Raw genomic sequence first — 24,783 nt, forward strand, 5'->3', positions numbered from 1 at the left:
TTAAGCACATGGGCCAGGCAAGGTGCGTGTTTGAGCTCACCTTACCTGAACCGCCACCAGGTTCCAGCCATTGTCACACATGGCTATGCATGGCTGTGGGTTCAGCGGTGTCAGACAAAAATGTGACTGCTCTTTCAGCGATGTCCACAACTCTTCCAGAATTGTGCGGTTTGTCACCTAAGCAGATTAGCTTCAGCACAACCTGTTGCTGCTGAGGTAGTGCTGCAGTGCTTCCAGCTTCTGACTGATGTGCTCATTTCAGAGATAGAGGCTGACGAGGAGGAGGAGGTGCAGGAGTTGTAGACTGTGGGGGCAACCCTGATTGACATAGGTCCTGCAATCCCAGGTGTCGGGAGGATGTGTTTTATCCCAAGGTCCGACTGGGTCCCTGCATCCACTATGTTAACCCAGTGTGCAATCAGTGAGATGTACCATCCCTGCCCACAAGCACGTGTCCATGTGTCCATGGTTAGGTGGACTTTCCCAGTAACAGCATTGTTGAGGGCACAGGAAATGTTGTGGGACACGTGCTGGTGTAATGCCGGTATAACACACCGGGAGAAATAGGGTGACTGGGGACTGCCGCCATCAGGTTGAGGAAAGCTTCCATCCCAATGAGCCTAAAAGGCAACATATGGAGCACAAGCAGACGAGAAATGTGAGAATTTAGTACTGTAGCCTGTGAGGCACTAGCTGCGTATTTCTGCTTGCCTTCCAATGACTGGAATATTGACAACTGAAGGCTGCGCTGTGATAAGGACGTGGATGGACTTGATGATGGTGCTAGTTGACTGTGGGCAACAACAGGTGCAGGGCACGAGGCATCTTCGCATGTACCGTGGACTGGGGATTGGCTTGAATGCAAAACAGTGGAAGAAGCAGTGGTGTCTCCTGCAGTCAGTGTTCCTGGAGCTTGGGGTTCGGCCCATAAAGTTGAGTGCTTTGCTGAATGTGCTGGATCATGCTGGTAGTAGTCAGACTGGCAGTTTTGCTACTCCTGCTGATGCAGGCATGGCAGGTAATGCAAATGGCCTGTTTTGGGTTATTGTCAGAGTCTTTAAAAATAATCAGACTCGGGAAGATCTAACAGTTGGAATGGCAACTTCCATCATGTTGGTGTTATGGGGAACAGATGCACAACTTCTGTCTGCGGCCACCACACTGTTTCTTCCTGCCTGTTGGGGTGCTATGCCTCCTTCCTCATGTGTGCTGCTGTCCTCACTCTGCATGTACTCCTGCCAGGTTGGGTCAGTTACTATGTCATCCACCACCTTGTCTTCCACATCCGCACCCTGCTCATCCTCCTGACTATCCAGCAATTGTCTCTCATCATCGTCCACCTCTTGTGACACTTTCCCACCATCGCCTTCGCGTTACCGTGGCTGCTCAAATCTTTGGGCATCACTACATACGATGTCATCTTGCTCCACTTCAAGTTGAGCAGCCGAGAGTCTTTTATCTTTAAAGGGAAAAGTGAACAGCTCTTCGGAGTGTCCAAGTGTGAGATCAGTTGTCTCAGTACACTTGGCATGGTGGGAGGAAGGTGGATCAGAGTGAGTAATATGCGGTCCAGACTCACGGCTACTGAGACTTGACCATGTGGAAGATGTGGTGGTTGTGGTGGCTAAGTGATTGGAAGCATTAAACGTTATCCAGCCAACAACCATTTCACACTGCTCTGACTTCAATATTTGTGTGCTGTGGTCCCCTAGAAACTGGGACAGGAAGATCCAGAGAGAAGATGTTGGTCTTTGTTGTTGCCCACTTTTAGTTTGGCCATGGCCTAGTCCTCTGCATGCACCATTAGCATCACATCCACTTCCCCATCCCTTGTCCTTGGCTTGCCCATTTTAAATGGAGTACTGAATATTTTAAAAGTTCAATACAAATGGATTAATTTAGAGAAACCTTATATGTGATCAGTGTGCCGAAAAAAACACACTTTTAATTCAATGGAATGTAATTTTTGTATTATTTTTTTAACAAATTTTATTAATAACTAGGGTAAAACACACCAAAACCTGTTTGAAGGGGCACTCAAATGCAACAGTTTTTAAACCACAGATAGAGGAGGCATCTGACAGAGAAACCACAATGTTCAATATGTGGCCTTTTTTAGTATTTGAAAAGAAAATTACTGTCATGAAGTAGTCTAACACAATGCCAAAAAAGTGGAATGTCTGCCTGAAAATAAAGTTTTTGTAGCCCACAGATAGACCAGGTGTCAGACGGAGGTAACAGACTGTTTCAATATGTGGCCTGGAGTTATTTACATTTTTTTAACCACAAAATATTGTAGAGACCAAGGGTAGCACACAGACAAGAAAGTGGAATGTATGCCTGAAAAGTAAGTATTTGGACTGAGATAACAGACTGTTTCAATATGCGACCTGAAGCTTTTTAGAAACTTTTAACCCCAAAATACTGTATAGACCAAGAGTTCCAGACAGACCAAAAAGTGGAATGCATGCCTGAAAAGCAAGTATTTGGAGACGACAGATAGACCGGGCATCTGACTGAGTTAACAGACTGTTTCAATATGTGGCCTGGAGCTTTTTAAAAATTTTAAACCACAAAATACTGTATAGACCAAGGGTAGCAGACAGACAAAAAAAGTGGAATATATGCCTGAAAAGCAAGTATTTGGAGACCACAGATAGACTGGGCATCTGACGGACATAACAGACTGATTAAAATGTGGCTTTGATTTTTTGGGGCCCACCGAAATTTTGTCAATAAGTTGGCTATGACACTGAAAAAACAAATTGGAGTACTAAAATTGTAAAATATTTAGCCCAATTCTATGTGATGCATGTGGCATACAAATCACAGTGATAACTATAAGAACTGTAGCTAAATATTTTTGGACCAGCTGAAGATTTTTTGGTCAGCAAAATGGTGTCCAAAAATGTTGTAAGACACTCCAAAAAATACTATAGTACCCAAAAAGGCCTGAATTTTCTGCGCACTCACATCTGATGCCTGGGACAAAAAAAAGTTTTTAAATAATTAGATTTTCACGCTCTTGAATTGAAATGACCTGGCTGTAGTCTGCAGTGTGACCAAGCAACTACCGTATTTTTCGGACTATAAGACGCACTGGACTATAAGACGCACCCAGGTTTTAGTGGTGGAAAATAGGGAAAAAAATATTTGAAGCAAAAAAAAATGTGATAAAATGTAATAACATACTATTATATTTAGTGCTATTATATATAATAGTATGTTATTATATTGGAAGCTCCGGGTAGAAGATGGTGCTGTGGGACCACTGTGGCGTCTGTAAAGTACTGTATGAAGACGCTGGAGGGTGAGTATAAGAATGGGGGCACAGGGCTTATATTTAAAGCTCCACTCCAGAACTGAAAAATAACACTGGAGAGCTGCTTTAAGATCCCATTGGGAGAACTATAACTCCCAGCATGTTCTGCAGATCCTATGGCATGCTGGGAGTAATAGTTCACCACAGGAGTGGCAGAGTGCTTTACTGTGTGTTGTAAAGACTAACCTTTTAATTGTGGCAGCCAGCTAGCCACTATGGTGAGGTGAAAAGCTGGGGCATCCCATGACTGCACACACAGAGCTCTCCTTGCCTCTCCACAGCACAGGTCATAAGAGGAAGCCAGCAGATTCTAGTGGGGAGTCTGAAGGACCTGTGATTACATCAGAAGAGGGAGGGCTCTGTGCTGCCATGTGATGCTCCACCCCGCCCTCTTCAAGATATCACACAGGTCCTTATGCCTCAGCATCCAGCACAGCCCAGGCAGGTATGCAGCGATCTTGTCCCCTCTGGCCCCCTGCTGCTGCCCCCTCCTCCAGCCCCCTCCTCCAGACACACAGTTCTCCCCAGCGGCTGCAGGAATCCAGCGCTGGGGAAACCATGTGTGTCCCTGTTTCAGTGAAGGAGTATTCATGCGCTGCTCCTTGCTCACTGCTCAGCTGACAGGTGGGCCTGGAAGCGGCTAATGAATATTCACTGCACTTTAATCATCGGGACCATGTGGTTTCCCCAGCACTGTATCCAGGCAGCAGGGACATGTTTATGCCTCCTGCAAGTGGGATTACAGTGCGATCCCACTAGCCGCTGCCCCCCTCCCCATATGCTACATTCCGACCATAAGACGCACCCACACTTTCCTCCCAAATTTGGAGGAAAAAAGTGTGTCTTATGGTCGGAAAAATACAGTAAATGTTCAAAAAAGGGGGCTATGGATTGCTTTGTAATAAAATTAGCAGGTATAAGGTGCAAAAAAAAATAGCCAGGGTTACCTGCAGTTATGTATATATAAAATATGCAGCACCAGACAGTAATGGAGCCTTTTGATGTATGCACTGAGATCTATATCCTCACATACAGTGCCTAAATGCCTTGCACTGATGTGGATATTCACACATAGACTCCCCTGCCTATCTAGCACTGCAATCTATGTACCTCACCTTAACCAAATCTATTTTAATGAAGAAAAGTATTATAAATCCTTCTACGGTGTTCACAATCCTCTTGCAATAGGACAAGCTGAATGGCAAAACAAGTGATATTAATATCCCAAAAGTAATAGGACTGAAAAAATAACTTTTAACCATGCCAAAGAAGTTGAAAAGAAAAAGTCTTGAATGAGGAAAAGAAGGTCTCAATTCTGATTCTGGCTTTCATAGCAATGGGATACTGTGAGCATCATGTTGCCTCCATCCTTAAAATTTCTGAGATGGTAATCCATTACAACAAGATCAAGCAGCAGACAATGGGGACAACAAAGCTACAGTCCAGCACCTTAGTAGAATATCACTACCCAACCACTGGATGACATCAAGTGACCTACAAAAAAAATGGCAAATGGCAGCTGGGGTGAAGTGCACGGCAAAACAGTTCATAACAGGCTCCTAGAGGCAGGGCTCAAGTCATGTAAAGCTAGAAAAAAGCCTTTCATCAATGAGAAGCAAAGGAGAAAGGAGAGCCAGGCTGAAGTTTGCCAAAGACAATACGTATTGAACCATAGAGGACTGGAGTAAGGTAATCTTCTCTGATGAGACTAATTTTCAGCTTTGCCCAACACCTGGTCATCTAATAGTGAGACGGAGATCCGGAGTGGCGTTTTGCACCCACTGTGAAATTTGGTGGAGGATCGGTGATGATCTGGGGATGCTTCAACAAGGCTGCAACTGGGCAGGTTAATCTTTGCAAAGGGTGTATGAATCAAGCCGTATACAAGGTTATCCTGGCAAAACAGTTGATTCCTTCTGCTCAGGCAATGTTCAACAACTCTGAGGACTGTTTTTTTTTCCAACAGGACAATGAGCCATGCCACACAGCTAGGTCAGTCAAGGTGTGGATGAAGGACCACCACATGAAATCACTTTCATGGCCAGCCCAATTTCCAGACCTGAACCCCATTGAAAACCTCTGGAATGTAATTAAGAGGAAGATGGATAGTCACAAGCCATCAAACAAAGATGAACTTCTTAAATTAATATTATTATTTATTTATATAGCACCATTGATTCCATGGTGCTGTACATGAGAAGGGGTTAGATACAAATTACAGATATCACTTACAGTAAGCAAACTAACAATTACAGACTGATACAGAGGGGTGAGGTCCCTGCCCTTGCGGGCTTACATTCTACAGGATGGTAGCGAAGGAGACAATAGGTTGAGGGTTGCAGGAGCTCCGGTATTGGTGAGGCGGTAGCTCCAGTAGTGGTGAGGTGGCAGGAGGGTCAGTGCAGGCTGTAGGCTTTCCTGAAGAGGTGGGTTTTACATTTTTGTACCAGGAGTGCCATAACCCCTTCCCGACCCATGACGCCACGTAGGCGTCATGAAAGTCGGTGCCAATCCGACCCATGATGCCTATGTGGCGTCATGGAATGATGGCGTCCCTGCAGATCGGGTGAAAGGGTTAACTCCAATTTCACCCGATCTGCAGGGACAGGGGGAGTGGTACTTCAGCCCAGGGGGGGGGGTGGCTTCACCCCCCCGTGGCTACGATCGCTCTGATTGGCTGTTGAAAGTGAAACAGCCAATCAGAGCGATTTGTAATATTTCACTATGAAAACTTGTGAAATATTACAATCCAGCCATGGCCGATGCTGTAATATCATCGGCCATGGCTGGAAACCCAGATCTATCCCCCCCACCGCCACCGATCTCCTCCCCAGTCCTCCATCCTGTGCTCCGCTCCCCTCCATCATCCTGTCCGCTCCCCTGTCCTCCTGTCCGCTCCCCCCGTGCTCCGATCCCACCCCCGTGCTCCGATCACCCCCCCGTGCTCTGATCCCCCCTCATAGTTACCGAGCCTCCCGGTGTCTGTCCGTCTCCTCCACGGGCGCCGCCATCTTCCAAAATGGCGGGCACATGCGCAGTGCACCCGCCGAATCTGCCTGCTGGCTACATTTTGATCACTGTGATAAAACCTATCACAGTGATCAAAATAAAAAAAATAGTAAATGAAACCCCTCCTTTATCACCCCCATAGGTAGGGACAATAATAAAATAAAGAAAATATTTTTTTTTCCACTAGGGTTAGAACTAGGGTTAGGGGTAGGGTTAGGGTTAGGGTTAGGGTGGGGTTAGGGGTAGGGTTAGGGGTAGGGTTAGGGTTAGTGGTAGGGTTAGAACTAGGGTTAGCGTTAGAATTAGGCTATGTGCACATGGTGCGGATTTGGCTGCGGATCCGCAGCGGATTGGCCGCTGCGGATTCGTAGCAATGTTCCATCAGGTTTACAGTACCATGTAAACCTATGGAAAACCAAATCTGCTGTGCCCATGGTGCGGAAAATACCACGCAGAAATTCTGCTTTGTATTTTCCGCAGCATGTCAATTCTTTGTGCGGATTTCGTAGCGTTTTACACCTGTTCCTCAATAGGAATCCGCAGGTGAAATCCACATAAAAAACACTGGAAATCAGCGGTAAATCCGCAGGTAAAACGCAGTGCCTTTTACCTGCAGATTTTTCAAAAATGGTGCGGAAAAATCTCGCATGAATCCGCAACGTGGGCACATAGCCTTAGGGTTGGAATTAGAGTTAGGGTTGGAATTAGGGCTACAGTTGGAAATAGGGTTAAGAATAGGCTTGTGGTTAGGGTTATGGTTAGGGTTAGGGGTGTGTTGGGGTTAAAGTTGTGGTTAGGGTTGGGATTAGGGTTAGGGTTGGGATTAGGGTTAGGGTTGTGGTTAGGGGTGTGTTGGGGTTAGGGTTATGGCTAGAGTTGGGATTAGGGTTTGGGGTGTGTTGGGGTTAGTGTTGGAGTTAGAATTGAGTGGTTTCCACTGTTTAGGCACATCAGGGGTCTCCAAACGCAACATGGCGCCACCATTGATTCCAGCCAATCTTGCGTTCAAAAAGTCAAATGCTGCTCCCTCCCTTCCGAGCCCTGACGTGCGCCCTAAACAGTAGTTTACCCCCAGATATGGGGTACCAGCATACTCAGGACAAACTGGGCAACAATTATTGGGGTCCAATTTCTCCTGTTACCCTTGCGAAAATAAAAAATTGCTTGCTAAAACATAATTTTAGAGGAATTAAAAATTATTTTTTATTTCCACGGCTCTGGGTTATAAACTTCTGTGAAGCACTTGGGGGTTCAAAGTGCTAACCAAACATCTAGATAAGTTCCTTGGGGGGGTCGAGTTTCCAAAATGGTGTCACTTGTGGTGGGTTTCTACTGTTTAGGCACATCAGGGGCTCTGCAAATGGAATGTGACGACCGCAGACCATTTCATCAAAGTCTGCATTTCAAAACGTCACTACTTCCCTTCCGAGCCCTGACTTGTGCCCAAACAGGCGTTTACCCCCACATATGGGGTATCAGTGTACTCAGGACAAACTGGGCAACAACTATTGTTACCCTTGTGAAAATAAAAAATTGTTTGCTAAAACATAATTTTGGAGGAAAGAAAAATGATTTTTTTATTTTCACGGCTCTGCGTTGTAAACTTCTGTGAAGCACTTGGGGGTTCAAAGTGCTCACCACACATCTAGATTAGTTCATTGGGAGGTCTAGTTTCCAAAATGGGGTCATTTGTGGGGGTTTCTACTGTTTAGGCACATCAGGGGCTCTGCAAATGGAATGTGACGCCCGCAGACCACTCCATCAAAGTCTGCATTTCAAAACGTCACTACTTCCCTTCTGAGCCCCGACTTGTGCCCAAACAGTGGTTTACCCCCACATATGGGGTATCCGTGTACTCAGGACAAACTGGGAAACAACTATTGGGGTCCAATTTCTCCTGTTACCCTTGAGAAAATAAAAAATTGCTTGCTAAAACAATTTTTGAGGAAAGAAAAATGTTTTTTTATTTTCACGGCTCTGCGTTGTAAACTTCTGTGAAGCACTTGGGGGTTCAAAGTGCTCACCACATATCTAGATAAGTTCCTTGGGGGGTCTAGTTTCCAAAATGGGGTCACTTGTGGGGGAGCTCCAATGTTTAGGCACACAGGGGCTCTCCAAACGCGACATGGTGTCCACTAATGATTGGAGTTAATTTTTCATTCAATAAGTCAAATGGCGCTCCTTCCCTTCCAAGCCCTGCCGTGCGCCCAAACAGTGGTTTACCCCAACGTATGAGGTATCTGCGTACTCAGGACAAATTGGACAACAACGTTCATGGTCCAGTTTCTCCTTTTACCTTTGGGAAAATAAAAAAATTGTTGCTAAAAGATCATTTTTGTGACTAAAATATTAAATGTTCATTTTTTCCTTCCATTTTGCTTCTGCTGCTGTGAAACACATGAAGGGTTAATAAACTTCTTGAATGTGGTTTTGATCACCTTGAGGAGTGCAGTTTTTAGAATGGTGTCACTTTTGGGTATTTTCAGCCATATAGACCCCTCAAACTGACTTCAAATGTGAGGTGGTCCCTAAAAAAAATGGTTTTGTAAATTTTGTTGCAAAAATGAGAAATCACTGGTCAAATTTTAACCCTTATAACTTCCAAGCAAAAAAAAAAATTGTTTCCAAAATTGTGCTGATGTAAAGTACACATGTGGGAAATGTTATTTATTAACTATTTTGTGTCACATAACTCTCTGGTTTAACAGAATAAAAATTAAAAATGTGAAAATTGCGAAATTTTCAAAATTTTCGCCAAATTTCCGTTTTTTTCACAAATAAACTCAGAAATTATCGACCTAAGTTTACCACAAACATGAAGCCCAATATGTCACGAAAAAACAATCTCAGAACCGCTAGGATCCGTTGAAGCGTTCCTGAGTTATTACCTCATAAAGGGACATTGGTCAGAATTGCAAAATACGGCCAGGTCATTAAGGTCAAAATAGGCTGGGTCATGAAGGGGTTAAAAATCGATCAAACTATTGATTTCTGAACTCTTCCTGAGTTAAAACATTAGTATTGTTGTTTCGAAATGATTATGAACTTGTTTTTTTGCATTACTTCAGGTCTGCAAGCAATGCATTTTTTGTTATTTTGACCATTTCTCATTTTCAGAAAATAACTACAAAACTTATTGCTTGGATCTTCGGAGACATATTGTCAGTAGTTTATAGAATAAAAGAGCAATTTACATTTCACTCAAAAATATACCTATAAGAGAGAAATCAGACAAACTGAAAATGTTGCAGTGGCCTCTTAAATTTTTCCGGGGCTGTATATAAACTGTATATAAATATATATATATATATATATATATATATATATATATATATATATATATATATATACATGACAAGCACAGTATATGTAGAAGTATGCAAAAATTCCACAGTATTGCAGAATATATTAATTGAGGCCGGACTACAGCATGAGAGACTGGAGAAGCTCTGCAGGGGAAATAAAGGGTCTTAGGCCTTTCTTACATACAGTATAACACGGCTGAGTGCTGTGTGATGTTTTATTGGGAACACTCCGCACAAAGTTTTACTATGGGACAGCGCAGATCTGAGATTTTTTTCTACCGACCGAATTAGTCTGTGGAAAAATTATCTGCAGCATGCTGCAGATGTCCCAGGAATTCGGATCACATGCACCCACTGAAATCTGTGGATGTGTGTGAAACATCAGGATGCACTCAACTGTCATCTGAGTGCAGTCCGACATCCACACTAAAATGACACTCGGATTAGCATTGGAGCCGAGTGTCAGTAGTATAATTGAACTGATTCTCTCACATGAGAGAATTATCACTTGTATGACCCCATCTTTACACATTTTTCAGCTGGACAATTCTTTTATATACCTTAATTAGTTCTAATATTCATGGAGACTTTGCAATATAAGTATCCTTCTCCCGAAATTCACTGACCTGAGCATCTATCATATGTACATGTCAGGTACATACAACCTCCAAAGAGAATACAAAGTGAAAAGGAATGAACTTGCCTACATCACATGTAGTATAGTGTCACCTCACATGTAGGACACTAACATCACATGTAGTATAGTGTCACCTCACATGTAGGACACTAACATCACATTTAGTATAGTGTCACCTCACATATAGGACACTAACATCACATGTAGTATAGTGTCACCTCACATGTACGACACCGACATCACATGTAGTATAGTGTCACCTCACATGTAGGACACTAACATCACATGTAGTATAGTGTTACCTCACATGTAGGACATTAACATCACATGTACTGTAGTATAGTGTCACCTCACATGTAGGACACCGACATCACATGTACTGTAGTATAGTGTCACCTCACGTGTAGGACACCGACATCACATGTAGTATAGTGTCACCTCACATGTAGGACATTAACATCACATGTACTGTAGTATAGTGTCACCGCACATGTAGGACACTAACATTACATGTAGTATAGTGTCACCTCACGTGTAGGACACCGACATCACATGTAGTATAATGTCACCTCACATGTAGGACACTAACATCACGAGTAGTATAGTGTCACCTCACATGTAGGACATTAATATCACATGTAGTATAGTGTCACCTCACATGTAGGACACTAACATCACATGTACTGTAGTATAGTGTCACCTCACATGTAGGACATTAATATCACATGTAGTATAGTGTCACCTCACATGTAGGACACTAACATCACATTTAGTATAGTGTCACCTCACATGTAGGACACTAACATCACATGTAGTATAGTGTCACCTCACATGTAGGACATTAACATCACATGTACTGTAGTATAGTGTCACCTCACGTGTAGGACACCGACATCACATGTAGTATAATGTCACCTCACATGTAGGACACTAACATCACGTGTAGTATAGTGTCACCTCACATGTAGGACATTAACATCACATGTAGTATAGTGTCACCTCACGTGTAGGACACCGACATCACATGTAGTATAATGTCACCTCACATGTAGGACACTAACATCACGTGTAGTATAGTGTCACCTCACATGTAGGACATTAACATCACGTGTAGTATAGTGTCACCTCACATGTAGGACATTAACATCACATGTACTATAGTATAGTGTCACCTCACATGTAGGACACCGACATCACATGTAGTATAGTGTCACCTCACATGTGGGACCCACTTCAGACTGCGGCCCAACAGTAGCATACATGAAAACGTTTTGGGAAAAAACAGGTATTTCCATTTATAAAAACAATATGCTTTATTTCAAATCCATAAAAAAACAGTTCAGTAGGCTCATACAGACATTTCTGATGCTTTTACAGTATAGCTGGCCGCTCTTAGTCAGAGAGATCTCTGTGATTAAGAGTGGTCAGATATGTCTGGATGGGCTGTCAGTACTGTTTTTTTATGGATCTGAAATAAAAATATTGTTTTTATAAGTGGACATGCCTGCTTTTTCTCCAAAAAAGCTTTCATGCATACCTCACCACCTGCTTACTATTGTATAGAGGCAGTCCTCACTAACACCAGGTCACATATGTGCCACAGAGAAACCCACAATAATGGTGACAAAGCATCTCAGACTGGAAAGGAAAGGCGCCATATATTAGGATGGGGGACAGCAAATGATGATGTATTGAGGATGAGGGAACATAAATAATGATGAATTGAGGGTGGAAGATGGGGAAAGCAAATTTTATATTGAGGTTGAGGGGAGGTGAGAGCAAATAATGATTAATTGAGGGTGGTAGATAGGGGAAAGAAAATGACATATTGAGGGTGGAGGGAGGTGAGAGCAAACAATGACAAATTGAGGCTGGGGAGTGCAAATAATAATGAATTGGGAGTGAGAGAAAGCAAATAATAATGAATTGGGGGTGAGGGAAAGCAAATAATGAATTGGTGGTGGAGGAGAGTAAATTATGTATTGAAGGTGAGGGAGATAAAATGATGCTGTATTGGGGTTGGGAGCAAGCCAATGATTATGAATTGAGACTGGGGATAGGGAAAAGCAAATGATGCTATAATAAACATGTAGGAGAGCAAATAATGAATGAGGGAGGTCTGTTACTGTGCAGGGTGACACTATGTCACTTTTTTCTTTATCTGATGTAGTGTAGAAGTGGGAAAAAAGTGGGGAATGTGCTCTGTAAGTTGTGCTCTAGTTACCCGTGTGTTATTTTCTGCAGAGACAAGTCCTGGCTGGAAGAAATGATGGGGGCCTGCGCTGGATGAAGAAGAAAAGTGAAAATGAAGGACTTCAACTAGAGACATCACTGGTGAGCCAGTGTATTACATGTGCACTCACACTATATACTACATACCAAGCTCCTGTGTATAATGTCACTAGTGATCACTGAATTACTTGTACACTTACACTTTACACTGTATACTATGTACAGACATCCTGTGTATAAAGTCACTGGCGATCAGTGTATTATCAGTACACTGACACTATATACAGAACTCCTGTGTATAATGTCACTGGTGATCACTGTATTACCTGTACACTGACACTATACACTGTATACTATGTACAGAGCTTTGTGTATAATGACATTTATGGTAATATTTGTATAGTGTTTTTTTATTAATGATCAGTATTGAAGTATTCAGTTACTATGTGGTGGTAATATGTGGTTTGGTCAAGGTGTGTCAGTAATTATTCCTTGTATGTGTTATTATTCGGTCATGATGTGGTGGTGATACGTGGTCACTCCATGGTGTGATTATATTTGTCTCTTGTATGTGATATTATTGGTCATTTTAAAAAACATACATGACACATTTCCTTAAAGAAAAATAAATAAAATATACCAAAAAAAAATGTTGGGTAGTTTAAGAAATGTTTAATAGGTTAGAGTAGAGTAGGGCCCAGCCAAAATAGTCTACTTTGTCGTGGTGGCAACGTAAAAATGATTTTGGTTAAAAAAAAGCTGCTGGCTATGTATGTGATCTGGTTTTCAATGGGAACTGTTAATGTGTGATTGGTGAGAACGTGGTACAGAAGTGGAGTTTTTTCAAGAGTAGGAGGTGGGACTCTGGAAGATTCAAGGGCGTGGAGGCAGAGCTGGGGTGGAGCCTGGGCGTAGTCTCAATGGGGCCCAATTTTTTGCCAGTTTGGGGTCCTGAAATTCCTAGGGGCAGCCCTGTATTCCATTGTTAATAATAACTTTAAGAAATACGCAAAACCTTTGAATTCTTGTTCTCTTGCTAATCCTGGTATTTTTTGCTAATAAGTAAATTATTGTTAATTTTTCCTGTTGGTATATATTTCTGTTATTTTATTTATGTATACATTTTACAATGACAATGTAGACTGAGTTCTCCCTTATTTTTCCTTTTATTGACCTTCCCTATCTTCCCTCCCGCCCTCCTATAATCTCTTTTTCCTTTCCTCAATTCCTTATTGTCCCTGTCCTTCCCGTTATTCACCATATTTAACTTATTTAAAAAATGTATAAAAATTATTTGGAAGAAATTATTTGAAAGAAACAGCAAATGTTTAATTGCTTTTTTTTGAATACTACACAACTAACGTATTTTAGTTTATAATAATAATTACAATGTCCTATTAACCGTGACCTATGGATGGGGTACAAACAAGGTAGCAATGGAAATCTTTCAAAGATCCCTAGCTGCCATATCATACCATTTGGCATGTTAAATTGGAGAATGAATCATGCATATTTGATAAGATGTATCAGAAATTTTCACTTGTACTATTTATCCAATCACCACTTAAGAAGCAGAATTAATGTCTAATTTTAATTGCATTAATCATAAGGATACCATTACTGTATGCAGTATACTGTGTGTGCTGCATGCGCTGCATGATCTTTCTATGTACTGTATGTATGTTTTTGCTACAAAGGGATTCGCAATTTCTTAAACTATTGCCATGCACTTCTACAAATACAAAAGGCCAAGTTCAGAAGGAAATATTTTCTTTAGCTAATCCTTTCACTAATGTATGAAGTTGTGATCAAACAATAAATAAACATCTGATTCCTCAAAGTACTGTGAGATAATTAAAAATGGCATCAGCATACTTAAGGTTTAATTGTCATAAATGCTTAAATAAAGATTAAATGCCCATTTTTGCAAAAGTTCATTTTGCATACTGTACTGGAAAATGTAAATGCTGCAATTGAACATAGATCAGATTATTTCTATTTTATAAGCGCAAAGCACAAAATGTTATAATCTTCCAAACTGACCACATCTTCCTGGAAAGATAGATTGATTCAATCTCATAGTGGCACTGATGTTCTGCATTAAAGTGCTTGCTTCCTAGCTTTAGATCGTTTATCGCTTTGGACTTTGTATTTTGACTGTTTGTTTTTTGACCTTGAAAATAAATAAATTTCTTCATTGATAAAGCCTGTAGTCTTTCTGCTCCATTGCATCAATGTAGTAAGCCACTGTCACAGGATTTTGATAGAAAATGCATTAGGATATTGTCACCGGTAACATGACAGACTTCATGTACATTTGAGGTCATTTTACACTAAAATTTTCAATTTTTCTATGACTGGCGAGGATAAAGTTGTGTTTTGTTACATTTATCTTTCTTCCCTTCAGTTTCTAGCTATCATTTTCTGAAGTGAAATATTGCTGGTGATCAAATATCCGCAAGAAAGTGTAAATCCACGAAACTTTGAGCAAAATAGAATGATTTCAGGATGGTGCACACATTCCAATTTTATATACAGTCTAACCATGAACAAAGCCTTACATAAATTCAGTGGATAACATTAGTTACTGACCTCATTGATGAAGTTTTGTGCCCCTCTCGGACTCAGAAGTAAAATTGCTCTGCGCAAGGTGTCACGGTACCTATTCAGTTCTTCTGTTTTCATAGAGGTAAAGAGGCTGGCAAAAACTTTACTAATGTTTCTGTCCACTTTTTGCAAAGACACATCAAGCCCTAATCTTGATGCTTGGTCCAGAAATCCCTGTAGTCCCCGAATATCTACAACATAAAATCAGAATACATTTTCAAGAAATGCATCAGAATTTAGAATCTTGGATATAGAATCTTTTATTTTTATTTTAATTTGTATAGATTATTTAATCACAATCCGGTGAAAGAAAATAAACCAAAATAATGACCAAATACAAAATGTCTTTTAAACATGTTAGGGTCTAAGATTAATGCCACCAAGAACAGAAGATGATAGTGCCGTCTGTGCACTTATCACAAGGTAGTAAACAGGATGAAACAATAGGGGCAGTGCTCTCTTTCCAAGAGTATTGCAAGAGCCTCATCATATATCTATAGGGTAAGTATGAACAATTTACAAGATACTGAGGTGAGGGAGTTTGAAGTTCTAACGCACTGTGCAACCTTACTGTAGAGTATTTTCTAGCATTATTTTGTGTTTATATTGTGCTATTTCATTCCTTCAGTCTCCAGCAGAAAACTCCAAATTTTGGGAGTTGTTAAGACGAATCGGGAGGTCGAAGGCTTTTTCCGACTTCACCTGCATCTATGTCCTCAGGATGCAGACACGGGTGAATATAACTGCTTGGACCTTCAGTTCATTTGACCTGAGAAAGTCACATGACCTAAAAATCCTGGCAGGTTTTCAGGCTCTTGCTAGATTGGCAACAGACACAAGTATTACAGGTGCAATGAGCAGGAATATGAAAAGCAAGTGTGATACTTATGTGGGGATATCACACAGTGTCCATGGAGGGAAATATAGGTAACTATGAGCGCATCATACTGTGTATGGGTGCAGTGGGGGATAATATGAATGTGGATGGCTGTGGGGCATCATACTATGTGGGGGGAATTTATTGTGGTAAAATGAACTACATAGAGGGCATCATTCTTTGTTTGGGAAATGTAGTGTATTAGATCTTCATACTCTGGGTGGGTCCTGTGATGATATAATAATGTGTGTGAGGAGGGGCTGTAGGAGAAAATACTATGTGAGGGAATGTAGAGATGCAATACAGTGTAAGATAATGTAACACAGAAAATGTACTGTGGGGAACTTCATACTGTATTTGGAGTGTTGAGTAGGCATAATCTTCTAAGTGTAAGGCTGTGTGGACATCATACTGCGTGTGGAAGAATGCACTGCACGTAGATAATACTGTGGTGGGGGGACTGTGCGGCATCATACTGTGTTGGGGATGGTGGGTGAATCATACTTTTTCAAGAGAATGAATCTACAAAAGGATCATGCGGTGAGGGGCACCAAACTGTATTGAGGGATTGCAATGTTTTGGGGCATCATACTGTGTGTGAGGGGTATGAGGACATCATACCAAATGTGGGGAAATTATAGTGTGAGTGGGGAACTGTGAGGGCATCAAACTGTGTGTGGGGAAAGTACTGTAGGGACATCACACTGTGTGTAAGGGAGCTGGAGGGGCAACATACTGTGTGAGGGATATGTGCTTTGAAGGCATCACATTATGTCCAAGAGAATGTAGTGTGTGTTGGATATAATTTTGTGAGGGAGGGAGTTCGCAGATTGAGATCTCGGCTTCAGAAAAATGGCCGCCGCGATCTCCATCTGCGCACGCGCGGCCTCCCGCGGCCATTTTCCTGAAGCCCTGGGACGCAGAGTAGTGAATCTGCGCACGCGCGGCCTCAGCAAGATGGCCGCCGCCACCGGAAAAATCCTTAACTCACCCAGCTCTGCTGCTCTCCATCAATACCGAGCTGCGGATTCACCTCAAATATGGACGGGACCCTGCTCACGCCATACAGCTCACCGCGCCACATCATCCCCGCACCTCTGTCGCCGCCACAATGCCTTTAAGCCTGCCGCCACCAGGAAAACCGTGACTCACCCAGCTCTGCTGCTCTCCTTCACTACTGCTGTGGCGTCACCTCAAATGTGGAAGGGACCCTGGCCGCCGCCACCTGAGGAAGTGACCGCACATCTGCCGCCGCCACAGCAACCTCCCCATGGACACCAGGCCATGGCATCGCCCACCTAAGCAGGATGGGACCCTGCTCAGGTGCACGCCGTTCCGCCCACTGCACCTCAGCATCACCTCACCTCTGCCACCACCATGCCTCCTGTGACCCTGCTCTGCCACTGCCTGCCCTCAGGTAAGAGATCTTAAATTCGGACAATAAGACGGACCCCCATCTTATAAAAAATCTTTTTTCTGCAATTTTCACCCCAAATTTGGGGTGCGTCTTATAGTACGGTGCGTCTTATAGTCCGAAAAATACGGTAACACAATTTAAAGTAAATGAACATAAGAGAAATCTAAACCAAATCAATGGTTTTTGTGATCACCTGTTGTCTTCAAAACAGTATTTATTTGTGAAACCATTTTTCAATACCTATTTTTTTATCAGGTGTGATAGAGCCTGAAAAGACGCTCTTGGCCTAAGCCTTATAGAAATGTTTAACATGTATGCAGGGATCTTTCCATTGTACAAGTAAACAGTAGTGTTGAGCGATACCTTCCGATATTTGAAAGTATCGGTATCGGATTGGATCAGCCGATATCCAAAAAATATCGGATATTGCCGATACCGATACCCGATACCAATACAAGTCAATGGGACACAAATATCGGAAGGTATCCTGAATGGTTCCCAGGGTCTGAAGGAGAGGAAACTCTCCTTCAGGCCCTGGAATCCATATTCATGTAAAAAAAAGAATAAAAATAAAAAATATGGATATACTCACCCCTCCAACGAGCCCTGGCTGTCACCGCTGCAAGCGTCTTCCTCCATTCCTGAGAATGTAGAGAGTGAAGGACCTTCGATGACGTCGCGGTCATGTGAGCGGTCACATGAGCGGTCACGCGACCAATCACAAGACCGCGACGTCATCGCAGGTCCTACACTCACTGCATTCTTAGGAAAAGAGGCTGCCGGTTGCACCGCTGAGAGCCAGGGGCCGTCGGTGGGTGAGTATATCCATATTTTCTATTTTTACTCTTTATTTTTTACATGAGTATGGATCCCGATCCCAATTCCCGATATCGCAAAAATATCGGAACTCGGTATCGGAATTCCGATACAGCGAATATCGGCCGATACCCGATATTTGCAGTATCAGAATGCTCAACACTAGTAAACAGGCATCATAGACTGTAACATGAACAGACGCCTTAATCATACAAGTTTTTTTGGAGATGGAACACATCCTGTACTTGAATCCAATGGTATTTCTAGTGTAGTTTACTTTTAAGGGTAAAAAAATATAAAATAATTAAGTACATACAAAAGAGGTGAAGGTCAGATCTTTATTATGCTTTACACTTACCTCAATAATATTCTATGGCACGGATAAATTATAGGTGAAGACAAATCACACATGAATTATAGGTGAATACAAATCCAAAGGCAAACCTTAAATGTCAATCTAACCTTGAAAAACGGACAGTTCATTAAATGCCAACATTTAAATTAGATTTATATCTTTGCAAATGACTGAAACTTGGACAATCGTACATCAAGTTTAGTATAAAGGAATCCTTAATGCTCAATAACCACAGAAAAGAATTATGCAAGCCTGATTACAATGGCTAATTGTGTAACAAATATGCAGCATTTCAGGTTGTCTATAATTACACTGTTTGCTAAGATGTAGCATATGACAATGGTATTTGTACTTAGTAAGTTCTTGTTTAGAAACAGAATTTCATGCATCAGCCCCCACCTCGCTTATACACATCTGTGGAGAAGACTGTCAGAATATGGGCTGGGAGCCTAAGAACGTTGGAACATTTATTTGACTGGCCTGTCCTATGAATTATTAGAAGGTGAAATGATTATAGTTTTGTTGACTTAAGTTATTTTACCTATTTGCTAAATGTCCGGAAAATATGTAACAAGCTTTTAGCTGTGTCTCCGAAAAAATATGCACAACTCATGCCCTCTATTCATATTGATTCAACATACTTTGCCATGCCAGAATCTAGTTGTAACAATTCTGCAAAAGTTTACTAAAGGCAATGACAAAGGCTTCAAACTATTCTGGCATGCCAAGACTCTAATGCCTCATACACGTGGTTTTATTAGAACAAAGCTGAACTTAAGCAAGTACAGAGAAGAGTGACCAAGGTTATTCAAGAAATGGGTTAACCTGCTTACCAAGATATATATATGTATATATATATATATATATATATATATATATATATATATATATATATTTATATATATATATATATGTGTGTGTGTGTGGCTATGTGTGTGTGTGTGTGTGTGTATCAGTCACGCCCACTCCACATAGCCCCACCCAATCACTAAGCATCTTTCAATCCATCATCCGTTTGTGTGCTGACTGGCAAGTGTGAAAAGAATCATATCTAGCAAGATTTTTTTATGGTATTTAATCCATCACTCCTGTGGTACTTTTTTTTTCTTTTTTTTTCCTTTTTGGTTTCTGCTTTAGGCTATGTGCACACGTTGGGGATTGGTGTGCAGAATTTTCTGCACAAAATCCGCATCTCCTGGCAGAAAACGCAGGTGAAGATTTGACGTGATTTTTATACAGATTTTGTGCGTTTTTGTTGTGGATTTGATGCGGATTTTGTGCGGATTTCATGCGTTGTTTACTAGTGAGGATTTCTATAATGGAAGGGTTCTGAAACACTGCAGTTCCGCAGAAAAGAAGTGACATGCTACTTCTTTTCATCTGCAGCAGTTTTCATGCGGATTTTTCGGCACCATTAGCACAGCATTTTTTTTTCTATTGATTTACATTGTACTGTAAATCACTTTGTGGCACTGCAGCGTTTCTCTGCGGAAAAAAACGCTGCGGATCTGCACTAAATCCGCATCGTGTGCACACAGCCTTAAAGTGTTCAAAGCTATTTTTTTCACTGTTTTATGGCCTTGTTCAGCATTGGTTGTTTACCCTTCATAGTAATGCCTGCTCTGGCCTTGTGCTAATTGGTTAATTACTGATTATGGCCATTTGGTGCCTGATGCTAGCAGACATTTCATTTCATATATATTCAGCTCTGGCTTGGGATAGCACGCGTGCGAGGTTATGCGTGCAACAGATGTTAAGTGCAACAGGATAAAGTGCTTGGCAGTTATACAATGGTAGTTGAACAGGGCAGGAGACGGGCAAGGTGCATACGTTTTTCATACAAACATGCTTCTTGGTCAGTCGTTTTACATTATGCATTGATCATATCAATTTGCTTCTTATTTGTTTTTACTTCTGCTTTCTCACAACTCGCCTGCCCTTTAACACATTCTGTGCGCTCTCTCAATATCCACCCCTCCCTTCTCCCCTCTCCCATGTATAGCTCTGAAGCTCTACTGAAATTTCTTACCCACTCCAAACCATCCAATACCTCCATGCAGCACTCAAAACGTTCATACAAATCATCCCACCACCTGCTCTTTCTGTTTTTTCTCTTTTTACAGATTGCAGCCGACATCTCAACCAACCCTGGGCCTCCCTCCACCAGCATACACTAATCTCCTCCAGCTGCATATAGAAACCCTGCTAATCTTATTAACATTCAGTACATGCCTTCTCCTATCGCTTTCCAATATGCTCTCTGGAATGCAAGGTCTGTGCATAACAAACTAACTTACATTCACAATTATTTCCTCTCTAATTCCCTTAACTTTCTGGCTATTACAGAAACCTGGATCCAGCATTCAGACACCACCGCCGCTGCTGCTCTCTCATTTGGTAGGCTGAAATTTTCACGTACTGTCAGACCTGAGAACAGATAGGGTGGAGGTGTTGGTTTGCTCCTTTCATCGCAATGTGCTTTCCAGGTCATCCCTCCGGTTCCCTCACTTACATTTCCTTCCTTTGAAGTCCACGCCGTCAGACTCTTTAAGCCCATCTCCTTGCAAGTGGCAGTTGTTTATCACCCTCCAGGCTCCTCCCGCCAGTTTCTAGACCACTTTGTCACCTGGCTTACTCACTTTATATCCTGTGACATCCCCACCCTCATCATGGGAGACATTAACATCCCCATCAATGATCCCCTCTCCCAATCTGCCTCTTGTCTCCTTTCTCTAACTTCTTCATTCGGCCTCTCACAGTTTACTAATTCTCCTACGCATGAGGACGGGAATACTCTGGACCTGTCCCAGCTCACTGCATGACCTTACTTACTCCCCTCTGCCGCTCTCGGACCACAACTTCTTTCCTTCTCAGTCAAGAATTGTCTCCTCGCCCGGGACGCCCCCACTTACCACACTCATCGGAATACACGTAACATTAATACCCAGCAGCTTATGGGCAATCTCCACACATCTTTATCCCCCATCTCCTCCCTCTCCTCTCCAAACATAGCATTGTCACAGTTCAATAATACACTGGAAAATGCCCTAGATGAAGCAGCACCTTCTACTCTCCGACACAGACAACGGCAGCCCTGGCACACAATGCAAACACACTTTCTTCTGTGCTGCTCAAGGTGTGCATAGTGGCAGTGGAGAAAATCTCTCTTAGCAGAAGACTTCATCCACTCAAAACTTATAACTCTGCCCTTCATCTGGCCAAACAATCCTACATCACCACCCTCATCACCTCACTATCCAACAACCCAAAACGATTTTTTGAAACCTTAAACTCCCTACTGAAACCTAAAGTTCAGGCCCCCATCACCAACCTCAGCGGTGAGGATCTGGCCACTTATTTCCTAGAAAAAATCAACCACATCCATCAGGATATCTCATCTCAATCTTCTCAGTGCCTGGATCCCCTTCCCTGCTGCACCTCAATCTCACTAGACATCTTTGAGCCTGTTTCAGAAGAAGTTTCCAAGCTCCTCGCTTCTGCTCGGCCTACAACCTGCAACAGTGAACCCATTCCTTCACACCTCCTGCAGTCTCTCTCACCAGTGGTCACCACTCACCTGACTAAAATATTTAACCTCTCTCTTTCTTCAGGTATCTTTCCCTCCTCATTTAAACATGCCACCATAACCCCTTTACTTAAAAAGTCACCCCTGGACCAGAACTGCACTGCTAACTACAGACTTATCTCTAACCTTTCCTTCATCTTTAATCTAATGGAACACTTGGTCCACTCCCGTCTAATCCGCTATCTCTTGGATAACTCTTTTCTCGACCCCTTACAATCTGGTTTCTGCTCTTTACACTCCACTGAAACTGTCCTCACTAAAGTCTCTAATGATCTAGTAACAGCTAAATCCAAAGATCATTGCTCCCTGCTGATTCTCCTGGATCTCTCTGCCACATTTGACACCGTGGATCACAAGCTCCTTCTCACTATGCTCCTCTCTATAGGCCACAAGGACACAGCCCTGTCCTGGTTCTCCTCCTGCCTCTCTGACTGCTCCTTCACTGTATCTTTTGCCGGGTACTCTTCTTCTCCTTGTCTCCTTACTATCGGGGTTCCGCAGGGCTCAGTCCTAGGCCCCCTCCTCTTCTCTCTATACACTGCCCCTATTGGACAAACAATCATCAGATTTGGGTTCCAGTATCATCTCTATGCTGATGACACCCAATTATACACTTCTTCCCCTGACATCACCCCTACCCTAATTCAAAATACCAAGGATTGTCTGCCTGCTGTCTCTAACATCATGTCCTCCCTCTATCTGAAACTAAATCTCTCCAAAACGGAACTTCTTGTGTTTCACCCCTCTACTAACCTCACGCTACCTAACATCGAAATTACCCTGGAGGGTTCAACCATAACTCCCAAGCAGCATGCCTGCTGTCTTGGGGTCATATTCGACACCAAACTTTCCTTTATCCGATCACTCACTCGCTCTTGTCACCTGCATCGTAAAGACAACTCCAGAATCCTAACTTTACTCACCTCGTCTGGACTACTGCAACTCTCTTCTGATCACTCTCCCTCTTACCAAACTTTCTCCTCTCCAATCCATCTTGAATGCGGCAGACAGGGTCATATTTCTGTCCAACCGCTTCACCGATGCCTCCATCTTGTGCCAGTCTTTACACTGGCTACCCATTCACTACAGGGTCTAGTATAAAATCTCTCTCACCCACAAAGCTCTCCACAGTTCTGCACCGCCTTATATCTCCTCTCTTATCTCTGTCTGTCACCCTACACATGCCTTCCGTTCTACAAATGACCTAAGACTATCATACCCCTAATCCGAACCTAGCACCTCCGTCTCCAAGACTTCTCTTGAGCTCTCTGGAATGCACTTCCCTAGATGATCAGACTGATACCTAGCCCCGACCTATTCAAGTGCGCTTTGAAAACCCATCTCTTCAAACAAGCCTACCACATCAACTACTCAGTAAATTACCTTTGCCCTGTTCCCTCCTTCCAAATTTTACTCTTCATCTGCACCCTACTATTCATCTGTCTCAACACCCTCCATGCACACGATAACTGCACTTGATACTTGACTATTGCACTTAAACACACGGGTTGATGACCGGATCATGCAGCTTTATATGAATATCCCTATTTATTATAATTACCACACCTGAAATAACAAGCACTTTTCACCTATTGTGTCCCCCCATTTCCTTGTAGATTGTAAGCTTGTGAGCAGGCACCTCACTCCTAATGTCACTGTTTAAATTGTCTTAACTTGTATTGAATTTATTGTCTGTACATGTCTCCGCTTAATTGTAAAATGCTGCGGAATATTTTGGCGCGATATAAGTAAAAATTATTAATATTATTATTATTCATTTCATCAGAGCTGTTTAAAAAAGCTGAGCTGTGATTGGTTGCTATGAGCAACAGTTTTCCCACTCCACAACACCTCAGCACACACTGACCGGGTGGGAGAAATCTAGCATCACTGGGAACATAAGCTCCTAGCCATTGTCTGCCTCCCAGAAAGGAGCAGAGAGCACATGACAGAAATAAATCACCCTCTCCTCTATTACTGCTGCCCTCTATTGTTACCAGCGTAGAAAATTGCATCGTTAGTGGCCACAGACAGAGCTGCACTACCAGGTTACATAACAACACATCTCCAGGAACTCCCTGCCCAGAGCCACCCAGCTGGGGACTATGGGATGGAGAGTGTGTGATAGGTATATGGACACTGGACTATGGGATGGAAGATGTGTATGATGGGTATATGGGCACTGCACTATGGGATGGAGGATGTGTAATGGGTATATGGGCACTGGACTATGGGATGGAGGATGTGTAATGGGTATATGGGCACTGGACTATGGGATGGAGGATATGTATGATGGGTATATAGGCACGGGACTATGAGATTGAGGCTATGTATGATGGGTATATTGACACTGGACTATGGGGTGTATGATGTGTATGATGGGTATATGGGCACTGGACTATGGGATGGAGGTTGTGTATGATGGGTGTGTGGGCACTGGATTGTGGCATGGAGGATATGTATGATGGGTTTCTGGACACAGGACTATGGGATGAAGGATATGTATGATGGGTATATGGACATGGGACTATGGGATGGAGGATACGTATGATGGGTGCATGGGCACGGGACTATGGGATGGAAGATATGTATGATCGGTATATTGACACTGGACTATGGG

The 24,783-nt window shown here is 42.5% G+C and overlaps 1 protein-coding gene across 2 annotated transcripts in view; it reads right to left on the reverse strand.

Moving 5' to 3' along the window:
- The window catches only part of GRID1 (glutamate ionotropic receptor delta type subunit 1), a 2,026,904-nt gene that overhangs the window by 1,101,271 nt on the left and 900,850 nt on the right, over positions 1–24,783 (reverse strand). For both annotated transcript variants that reach the window (XM_077259310.1, XM_077259311.1), the window contains exon 4: positions 15,098–15,303. In XM_077259310.1, coding sequence (XP_077115425.1) covers positions 15,098–15,303 — 206 coding nt within the window. The remainder of the gene's footprint in view (positions 1–15,097; positions 15,304–24,783) is intronic.

Source organism: Ranitomeya variabilis, chromosome 4 (genome assembly GCF_051348905.1).
Source record: "Ranitomeya variabilis isolate aRanVar5 chromosome 4, aRanVar5.hap1, whole genome shotgun sequence".
Lineage (NCBI taxonomy): Eukaryota > Metazoa > Chordata > Amphibia > Anura > Dendrobatidae > Ranitomeya > Ranitomeya variabilis.